The sequence below is a fragment of the Salvelinus alpinus genome, chromosome 37, assembly GCF_045679555.1.
Source record: "Salvelinus alpinus chromosome 37, SLU_Salpinus.1, whole genome shotgun sequence".
NCBI classification, from domain to species: Eukaryota; Metazoa; Chordata; class Actinopteri; order Salmoniformes; family Salmonidae; genus Salvelinus; species Salvelinus alpinus.
Genome location: NC_092122.1, coordinates 10618087 through 10628954, shown reverse-complemented (window position 1 = coordinate 10628954; position 10868 = coordinate 10618087). Strand labels below are relative to the sequence as shown.

At 44.7% G+C, this 10868-nt stretch overlaps 1 protein-coding gene across 2 annotated transcripts in view; it reads left to right on the top strand.

Annotated features, from left to right (window-relative positions):
- Window positions 1-3747: 3747 nt before the first annotated feature.
- The window catches only part of LOC139565753 (inter-alpha-trypsin inhibitor heavy chain H5-like), a 14187-nt gene continuing 7066 nt past the window's right edge, over window positions 3748-10868 (top strand). Inside the window, exons 1-7 of one of the 2 annotated variants that reach the window (XM_071386289.1) lie at window positions 3748-3962; window positions 4070-4114; window positions 4716-4879; window positions 5493-5603; window positions 7296-7567; window positions 9245-9414; window positions 9816-9932. In XM_071386289.1, coding sequence (XP_071242390.1) covers window positions 3840-3962; window positions 4070-4114; window positions 4716-4879; window positions 5493-5603; window positions 7296-7567; window positions 9245-9414; window positions 9816-9932 — 1002 coding nt within the window. In that variant the 5' untranslated portion in view covers window positions 3748-3839. Of the gene's footprint in view, window positions 3963-4069; window positions 4115-4715; window positions 4880-5492; window positions 5604-7292; window positions 7568-9244; window positions 9415-9815; window positions 9933-10868 lie in introns of both variants that reach the window. The other variant, XM_071386288.1, reaches the window with a different exon arrangement.

Here is a 10868-nt window from a genome sequence, read left to right as displayed (position 1 = left end):
ATCCACAAAAAACAATATTTTGGTATTTGTAGTCCACTGTTGATGCAGTCCCAAATTGTTTTGCATGTGAGCAATCAAGTTTTCAAGATATGGGTCATTCAAAAAGCACATTGTAACTTGCCACATGATCATGATAATGCAAATCGCTTGATTGCTTGAATGCTGACATGCAAAACACTTTGGGACTGTATCAACAGCGGACTAATGCATTTTTTTAAATCATTTTTGAGTGGATTATTCCTTGAAGGTGGAAACACTGTTCCTGAATGGTTAATTGACCAATCATAGGGAGTCTCTCGGAAGCTCTCTGGGGGAATCATGCGACTGGGTTTAGTTTTTGAGGGAGTGTGGTGCTGAGACTACTACATCTGAGAGGACACACCTTACTATCCAGACCTCTGTCTCAGACATGCACCACTGTCACATAGCAATATCAAATGCTACTATATTATATATTTTTAATTTCCCAGTATTATACAGTACACAAATGTTTGAAAATGTACATATACATTAGTATTTTCCATAAAGAAATCTCAATTTAAAAAACACACACCACAATTTTAGAATTATATTTAAATGTGAATTAAAATAGTAATCTGATCTTATCGTTTGATTTAATTATGAGCAGTATAGGCACCGGTGTTGTGGTCAATTCCTTTTAAATTCAGTCAACTTTCCTTCTGTGAGATAAATTGAAGTCGGAATTGGAATTTCAGTTAACTCCCTGAATCGACTGATTTAAAATGGAATTGACCCCAACCCTGGTAGGCACAGTTCATTCACATTATCAATCAGAAAGACACCGGATGGCCATGGCTGCTGCCAACTGGTCTTCTGAGGTCAAATGTCACCTGCTCCGTGGGGGTGCCTTCACATGCTCCAATTCCTGGCCTCTTCCATGTTTTACGGGGCTCCCTGACCATGGGGGGCTTTTGCTTGTCTGACAGTTTAATGAAAATCAGAGCTCTGAGCCTGACTTCCCTCTGTATACCAGAGTGGACTACTCCTCCCCTGCCTGGTGCTGGCTGACTGTACTGGGAGATGAACCGCTCTATCTGACGTGACCAGTTCTTCAGTCACGACTCCTGTTTTCATTCTCGGAGTGGAATGTTGTTAGCAAAATTCACAACCTGCTACACTTGTGAGAAACAGGTTTTGGTTTCTTTCACAGCTTAGGGATCCCGAGTGGCACAGCGGTCTAAGGCACTACATCTCAGTGCTAGAGGTGTCATTACTGACCCTGGTTTGATTCCAGGCTGTATCACAACCAGCTGTGATTGGGAGTCTCATAGGGCGGTGGACAATTGGCCCAGCATCTTCTGGGTTAGGTTTAGGCTGTCATTGTAAATAGGAATTTGTTCTTAACTGACTTGCCTAGTTAAATAAATACAAATAAAAATAACCAACAGAGAAAGTATTTTTACCCAAACTGAACCATTTAAATGTAAACCACCATATCTTGAACAAATGTTCTATAAATCTCTCCTGCAGAGTGTGCTGTCCTTTGGTGTGATATGCGTGTTTGGAAACGATTCAGTATCTATATCTTTCCAGGGTACATTCATTTACATATGTGCCAAATTTGGTGCTTCTATCACAAAGTGCCCAATTGAGTCTACATGTTCATCTTAGCCACACCACTAGTATACAGTCGTGGCCAAAAGTTTTAAGAATGACACAAATATTAATTTTCACAAAGTCTGCTGCCTCAGTTTGTATGATGGCAATTTGCATATACTCCAGAATGTTATGAAGAGTGATCAGATGAATTGCAATTAATTGCAAAGTCCCTCTTTGCCATGCAAATGAACTGAATCCCAATAAAACATTTCCACCACATTTCAGCCCTGCCACAAAAGGACTAGCTGACATCATGTCAGTGATTCTCTCGTTAACACAGGTGTGAGTGTTGACAAGGACAATGCTGAAGATCACTCTGTCATGCTGATTGAGTTCGAATAACAGACTGGAATCTTCAAATGGAGGGTGGTGCTTGGAATCATTGTTCTTTCTCTGTCAACCATGGTTAACTGCAAGGAAACACGTGCCGTCATCATTGCTTTGCACAAAAAGGGCTTCACAGGCAAGGATATTGCTGCCAGTAAGATTGCACCTAAATCAACCATTTATCGGATCATCAAGAACTTCAAGGAGAGCGGTTCAATTGTTGTGAAGAAGGCTTCAGGGCGCCCAAGAAAGTCCAGCAAGCGCCAGGACCGTCTCCTAAAGTTGATTCAGCTGTGGGATCGGGGCACCACCAGTACAGAGCTTGCTCAGGAATGGCAGCAGGCAGGTGTGAGTGCATCTGCACACACAGTGAGGCGAAGACTTTTGGAGGAAGGCCTGGTGTCAAGAAGGGCAGCAAAGAAGCCACTTCTCTCCAGGAAAAACATCAGGGACAGACTGATATTCTGCAAAAGGTACAGGAATTGGACTGCTGAGGACTGGGGTAAAGTCATTTTCTCTGATGAATCCCCTTTCCGATTGTTTGGTGCATCTGGAAAAAAGCTTGTCCGGAGAAGACAAGGTGAGCTCTACCATCAGTCCTGTGTCATGCCAACAGTAAAGCATCCTGAGACCATTCATGTGTGGGGTTGCTTCTCAGCCAAGGGAGTGGGCTCACTCACAATGTTGCCTAACAACACAGCCATAAATAAAGAATGGTACCAACACATCCTCCGAGAGCAACTTCTCCCAACCATGCAGGAACAGTTTGGTGACGAACAATGCCTTTTCCAGCATGATGGAGCACCTTGCCATAAGGCAAAAGTGATAACTAAGTGGCTCGGGGAACAAAACATTGATATTTTGGGTCCATGGCCAGGAAACTCCCCAGACCTTTATCCCATTGAGAACTTGTGGTCAATCCTCAAGAGGTGGTTGGACAAACAAAAAAAACAAAAATTCTGACAAATTCCAAGCATTGATTATGCAAGAATGGGCTGCCATCAGTCAGGATGTGGCCCAGAAGTTAATTGACAACATGCCAGGGCGGATTGCAGAGGTCTTGGAAAAAAAAGGTAAACACTGCAAATATTGACTCTTTGCATCCACTTCATATAATTGTCAATAAAAGCCTTTGACACTTATGAAATGCTTGTAATTATACTTCAGTATTCCATAGTAAGATCTGACAAAAATATCTAAAGACACTGAAGCAGCAAACTTTGTGGAAATTAATATTTGTGTCATTCTCAAAACTTTTGGCCACGACTGTACATTCCTCCATTCCTCCATATTAACACCGAAATCATAGTAAATAGTGTTTTTTTCTGTAAATAGTTTCTTGACAAAGTCATACAATTTCAGAAGGATAACAAAACGGTTTCGAAATTATGAAGTTTTGCTCAATTTACCCCAGTTTGCCCTTTTAAGGTTAAATAACTTTGCCTTTGTGTCATACTGCATAAGTGTACGCAATTTGTATTTATAAATGCAGTTTATAAGCAAAATTATGAACTGTCTTGAGAGTTCAAACGTGACAGTGACACATGGCTAAATGAACCACATTGCCCTTGAAGTCCAAGTGATTTGTTGGGGTGGAAGTGGAAGTGGGGTCAACTTCAAGGCGAGTAGTGAACGAAGACTATAGAGGTAATTGATGGGCTTTGGAGTGGCGTACACATTGTAATAGCTGTGTGCCTGTGTGTGTGACCCGGGTCAGGCGCTTTTTCCCTCAGCCCCGGCCCCCGAGCCCCGACGCGACTAATCCAGTCGAGGTCGAGAACTCTGCGGGTGGGCGTGCCGCTGCGAGTCAAGTGTCCTCAGTCATCCATCGTCTCACAATTCTGTCACTCTGATCCGAACGACCCGCAGGCTCTTGTTCGTTAATACTGTAAATGGATTTGGACGTAAACATGCTGTTTTTGACGTTACTGATGTGTTACAATTCGTATGTTTTTGGACTGTTTGAGGATATTAATATTGAGGAGGATCTTTCTCCCGACTTTGATTTGGATATTGTGAGTGTCATTTCAACTCTGAACTATTTAATTTAGCAACATTGATATATATTTTGAGAGCTTCATTGGAGCCCTATTTAACAAATCTATTTTGTTTCCCATTTCAGTCTCCCCGTAGAGTGCCTCGCCAGGTGAAATCCATGCGTACTAAGGTAAAGATTACAAAGTTGATTGTCTTGACATTTCTGCCCGTATGCATCTTTTGCGCTCTTGTGTGTCATTGTGTGTGTAGCCTAGGCTACTGTAGACTAAATATCATCCACATTAATTCTCAAAGAGATCTGCATGTTGCATACAGTTGTTCATTGATAACAATTGAAGAATATGTCACAAAAAGTATTTCGTGTAAGCAGAGTAGAGGGATGGGTAGTTCAGCACTGCAGTTTGTCATCCTCGAAAACTCTCCTTGGGTGTGATACGCAGAGACATGCCAAGCGCACCCGGCTGTACTGCAGACACGTGGAAATCGCTGGATATCCTATCCAGAAATACAATCCAAAATATTAAAGATATCCCGCCAACGTGGTGATAAGGAGTTTGGAACGATATACCACTGGAAATTAACGGAATAGAACAGTGGCCACAGCGAGCAGCATGTGTGTGCGTGAACGCAGTGCTGTGCTGTCCCATCGACGAGACATGAAAAACATCCATCACTGACAGATTTAAATTAACCAAATGTATTACAAACCAATCACACCTAAGGTATAAGCAATAAACATGAACCTAACATGTTGATGTCCAACCGTGTAGGAGACCAAACCGCATATCCAGGAGCTGTCGGTGAAGACCACCATTATCTCCCGATACGCCTTCACGGCGGTGTCGTGCACCATGCTCAACCGGCACTCCGCCGCCGCCGAGGGCGTCTTCCAGTTCCTGATTCCCAAGAACGCCTATGTCTCGAACTTTACCATGTAAGCGCCAAAACGCAACAGATGCGTAATTGCGCATTGGTATTTTTATTGTAGCCTAGATAGATGCTTAATAGATCATGTCATTCTGAGTCTAATGTGGTTCAGACTGTGTACACTGGTTGGAAGTGAACTACAATGGATCTTTTCCCTCTCAATTTATTTAAGATTTCTCATTTATTTTCTCACTTTATTGTTGTGTGATTGCTGCTCCTCTTTGCCATATTCTCCCTCTTCCCATGGCATGCCATTGTGGCCAGTCAATCATTGTATGGGTTTATGAGGGCTCTGTTGCTATGGGAGAGGTTAGTGTGGGGCCTGTGGCTGTTCAATGGTGCAGAGGTAATTTACTGTGTTGTGGTCACAAGCCTTCATTCATCTACATGCACTGGATTGTTCACTGGACCATGAGAGACATAGTCCAGAAGCCTCGGAAGAAGCCTGTGAAATACTTGCCTGTTTACCTTTATGTATCACAGTAATATAGGCCTAACACAATGACATGAGGGTTTCCCCAATGATTCTTGGACGGAGTTTTGCACTGTAAGGTTTACTTACCAGGGGGATCCTTATCATCATCTCCACTCTTAACCCCTGACCTCTACCCTGAACACAGGATCATTGGGGGGCGTGTCTACCCCAGTGAGATCAGGCCCAAGGAGAAGAAGGTCAAACAGGGGAAGGGGGGTGAGGCCAAACCCAAGAACAAGGAGAAAGGTGAACAGAGGTAAAGTGTGTGTGCTTGTGTGTGTGAGTGTGTTCTTGTGTGTGTGCGTGTGGCCAGTCACCAGTGTCTAACCTTGTCTGCCAGCACAACCTCTAGAGTCCTCTAGAGTCACTAGATACTACTCTGCCAGTAGAAACAGGTTCATATCCCATATAAAAGCCTATTTTAAAGACGCACTACGGCTATTTTTGAACTTTTCATGTTGAAATACAAAAATCCACATATAAATACAGTAATCTACACACACTTATGGTAAAAAATAGTTTTTTTTTTGTCACAAGTGAAAACTTAATGGAGTAAGGCCATTCAATGAGTTGATCTGATGATGCCCTCTGTTGTCTTTGGCCTCCACCTTGTTTTTGGGAACAATAGAGGAGCAATGGAGAACCAAAGAGGAAAGGCTTCTGTGCCTTTTGTTAAGTAAATCAGGTGTTAAACGAGGTGAAAAGGAGACTGGAGTGCGACTTCAAACACCAGCCTGACCACAGAACATGTGTTTCTGACCTGCCTGGAGTTGAGCAGCAGGGCTGGATCATAGCTCCAGAGACTGGAAATGAAGAACTATTGTCACATAAATCTGTGACCAATCTCTGACAGGAAGAAATTACATCATGCTTCTACTTGCCAGTCCATAAAATGACACTTTTAAAATGAAATCAGATTTACATAGAGGGTATTACATTTTCACAGAGAGGGGAGAGAAGGAGAGTGATAGAAAGCATAAAGGAGAATGGGAGGGAGAAAATAAAGAAGGAGAGAGAGATATAGATATATAGAGGAATGGAAATGTTTATTGGTTAGTCCAGTGCTGAGTCCAGTGCTGAGTCCCGTGCTGAGTCCCGTGCTGAGTCCCATGCTGAGTCTCATGCTGAGTCCCGTGTTGAGTCCAGTGCTGAGTCCCGTGCTGAGTCTCGTGTTGAGTCCAGTGCTGAGTCCCGTGCTGAGTCTCATGCTGAGTCCCGTGTTGAGTCCCGTGCTGAGTCCAGTGCTGAGTCCCGCGCTGAGTCCCGTGCTGAGTCTCGTGCTGAGTCCCGTGTTGAGTCACGTGCTGAGTCTCGTGTTGAGTCCAGTGCTGAGTCCCGTGCTGAGTCTCGTGTTGAGTCCAGTGCTGAGTCCCGTGCTGAGTCTCGTGCTGAGTCCAGTGCTGAGTCCCGTGCTGAGTCTCGTGCTGAGTCCCGTGTTGAGTCCAGTGCTGAGTCCCGTGTTGAGTCCCGTGCTGAGTCCAGTGCTGAGTCCCGTGCTGAGTACAGTGCTGAGTCCCGTGCTGAGTCCAGTGCTGAGTCCCATGAGGAGAGCTCCTGTCAGTCACTGCCCTTCCACACTGATGATGTCACTACTTGGAATGACTCATTCCCTACTCCTCCTCTTTCCCCAACTATTTCTCTCCCTTTTTCTTTCCTCTATATTCTTCTTATTTTCTTCCTCCATTCCTCCTCCTCTCTCTCCTTCTCCCCTCTCCTTCTCCCCTCTCCTCTCCTCCACCTCTCTCTCCTTCTCCCCTCTCTCAATCTCTCTCTCCTTCTCCCCTCTCTCCGTCTCTCTCTCCTTCCCACCTCTCTACTCCTCTCTCTCCTTCTCCCCTCTCTCCTCCTCTCTCTCCTTCTCCCCTCTCTCCTCCTTCTCCCCTCTCTCTCTCCTTCTCCCCTCTCTCTCTCCTTCTCCCCTCTCTCCTCCTCTCTTCTCCTTCAGTAGCGAACCAGAGGTGGAGGTGTTCAGGATGGGGGCCAGTATCCCAGGTCGTAACCGGGCCATGTTCATGCTGACCTATGAGGAGCTGCTCCAGCGGAGGCTGGGGAGGTATGAGCATGTGACCAGCCTGAGACCCCTGCAGCTGGTCAGCCGTCTCAGTGTGGACATCACCATTGTGGATCACTCCACCATCACCCACCTGGAGGTGCTGCCACTGCGCAACGGCAAGAGCAACACGGCAGTAGCCAGTGGTGCCAATGCAGCGAAGACACCTGGTACAGTTTGAGTGTGGGATGTGTTGAGTCTGTGCTTTGTCCATACAAGGTGTGTAATATACAGTGCATTCGGAAAGTATTCAGAACCCTTTATTTTTTCCACATTTTGTTACGTTACAGCTTTATTCTAAAATGTATTAAATACATATTTTCCCTCCTCAATCTACACACAATACCCATAATGACAAAGTGAAAACAGTTAATTTTTTTTTTTTTACAAATACCTTATTTACATATGTATTCAGACCGTTTGCTATGAAGCTGAGCTCAGGTACATCCTGTTCCCATTGATCATCCTTGAGATGTTTCTACAACTTGATTGGAGTCCACATGTGGTGAATTCCATTGATTGGACATGATTTGGAAAGGCACACACCTGTCTATATAAGGACCCACAGTTGACAGTGCATGTCAGAGCAAAAACCAAGAGGAGCTCAGGAGTTCCTATGTGGAGATGGGAGAATCTTCCAGAAGGACAACCATCTCTGCAGCACGACAGAAGCCACTCCTCAGTAAAAGGCACATAACATCCCGCTTGGACTTTGCCAAAAGGCACCTAAAGGACTCTCAGACCATGAGAAAATAGATTTTCTGGTTTGACGAATCCAAGATTGAACTCTTTGGCCTGAAAGCAAAGCGTCACGTCTGGAGGAAACCTGGCACCATCCCTAAAGTGAAGCATGGTGGTGGAGGCATCATGCTGTGAAATGTTTTTCAGAGGCAGGGATTGGGAGACTAGTCAGGATCGAGGGAAGATGAATGGCGCAAAGTACAGAGAGATTCTTGATGAAAACCTGCTCCAGAGTGCTGAGGACCTCAGACTGGGGCAAATGTTCACCTTCCAACAGGAATATGACCCTAAGCACACAGCCAAGATAAAGCAGGAGTGGCTTTGGGACATGTCTCTGAATGTCCTTGAGTGCCCCAGCCAGAGCCCGGACTTGAACCCGATCAAACATCTCTGGAGAGACCTGAAAATAGCTGTGCAGCGACGCTCCCCATCCAACCTGACAGAGCTTGAGAGGATCTGCAGAGAAGAATGGGAGAAACTCCCTAAATACAGGTGTGCCAAGCTTGTAGCGTCATACCCAAGAAGACTCAAGACTACAATTGCTGCCAAAGGTGCTTCAACAAAGTACTGAGTAAAGGGTCTGAATACTAATGTAAATGTGATATTTCAGCTTTTTATTTTTTATAACTTTACAAACATCAAAAAAAAAAAAAGTTTTTGCTTTGTCATTATGGGGTATTGTGATGTCATTATGGGGTATTGTGATGTCATTATGGGGTATTGTGATGTCATTATGGGGTATTGTGATGTCATTATGGGGTATTGTGATGTCATTATGGGGTATTGTGTGTAGATTGATGAGGGAAAAAACTATTTAATCAATGTTAGAATAAGGCTGTAATGTAACAAAATGTGGAAAAAGTCAAGGGGTCTGAATACTTTCTGAATGCACTGTATCTAACATTAGAAATAGTTCTGCAGTGATATTGGCAATGCTCAAATGTTCAGATTCCAACAGATTCCAATCTATTTAACCTTCCTATGGGCAATGTTGAGCATCTCTAGTTCAGCACACCCTTCCCCCCACACACACACATGTGCACACACACACACACACACACTTCCCAGCTTTTTCTCACACACACTTTATGTTTCCCTACCACCAGCCAAGCCTGCTCTTCCCATTTCCACGGTGATCAAACAAAATAAGACGTTCTGTAGGATCACCTTCAGCCCCAACATCGTTCAGCAGGCTAAGATCACCACCAGCGGCATGCTGGGAGAGTTTGTGGTGCACTATGACGTGGAGAGAGAGCTGGGGATAGGAGACATACAGGTCAGATTTCACACACCAAAAACACACACACATCCAACGCTCCCGCGATTAGTGTAAATGTGTCATGCCGTGACCAGGCCTGTCCAGACAGGGTAGATATGAACATGTTAAACTATGTATCTCCGCTTCACAGTGTACATGAAAACTGCATGCATTAATCAAGGATCAAACAGGACAAATGCACATCTCTCTGGTTCTCACACACACTCTCACACATCCTGGTCCCATAGCCTTCATCCACCGTCAACACATTCATTTTCCAGCACCATATCCACCCCCTCCCGGGTCACTCTACAACCACACCGTCAGTCCAGCAGCCCCGTGGACACTGTGTTGGTGGGCTCTGTTTTACTGCTCATGGCTACTGAGAACTGTCTAACTTTTCTCTGGTTCTCTCTCAGGTTCTGAACGGCCATTTTGTGCACTACTTCGCCCCAAAGGATCTGCCGGTGGTGCCCAAGAACGTGGTGTTCGTGATCGACACCAGCGCCTCTATGCTGGGGACCAAGATCAGACAGGTAACCGGTTACGGTCAAACCCTTCTCATCACACCAGTGTCCAATGCTTAGATAGGGTCAAGACATCTTCTTCTCTCCTTCTCCTTTTGTTGTTGTTAAACATTGTTTCCTTCTGAATACAATGATGAAAAATATATACTGTATAGCTTATGGGGAATCTGTGAGTTTGAATAAATTCCAGGTGGAGTCAACTTTAGTTTTACTTTAGTCCTTCACATTTCTGTGATCAAGCCGTTAAGATCCTGAGAGATCCTGAGTTAGTGAAGCAGCGGATGATGAATACGACCCCCAGTCCGCCCCCTCTCCGGTCTCTGGCGCAATACTCCCACACTGGTTATAATCCCTCTGGTATCATCTGATACTTCATCTGAGCAGCTGCTCCACTGCAGATCCAGAAACCCAAAGACTTAGAGTGGCAAAAACAGAAAAGAGAAACTGATTGATGCATACTCTGAAATGCTGGAAACATGCTCAAAGTTCACTATTGTAGTCGTATTGAATTGAATGCTATGGAGGAGAGATGTCATTGTCTCTGGCGCAATGTAAACACTCCAGATGGCAGCATCATCACCCCTTGATCCCTCCCCTGTCCCCATCCACCCCCAGTGGACCACTCTGTAGTGAACAAGTGGGCTTTGATCTCTCCCTACAATAGAGCACTCAGTCTGTCTATGGCTCTGACCCTTGCCCCCTACAGTCTATAGGCATCTGGTAACCCCTCTATCTCTATCACACCCACTCTACTCCAGATTTCATATTCACTATTCATTTAGGAGGCTTTTCGTTCTGTGCAACTTCTAAACCCCAGTACAGTCGAGAAACAAGCTGTGGCATGGATACGGTAAATAGCTGTGGTGTGTGTGTTTACGTGCATTTGTGTGTTTGAGGGGGTGAGAGAAACAGAGTTTCTGGACCAAGGAAATGGAATCTCACAGC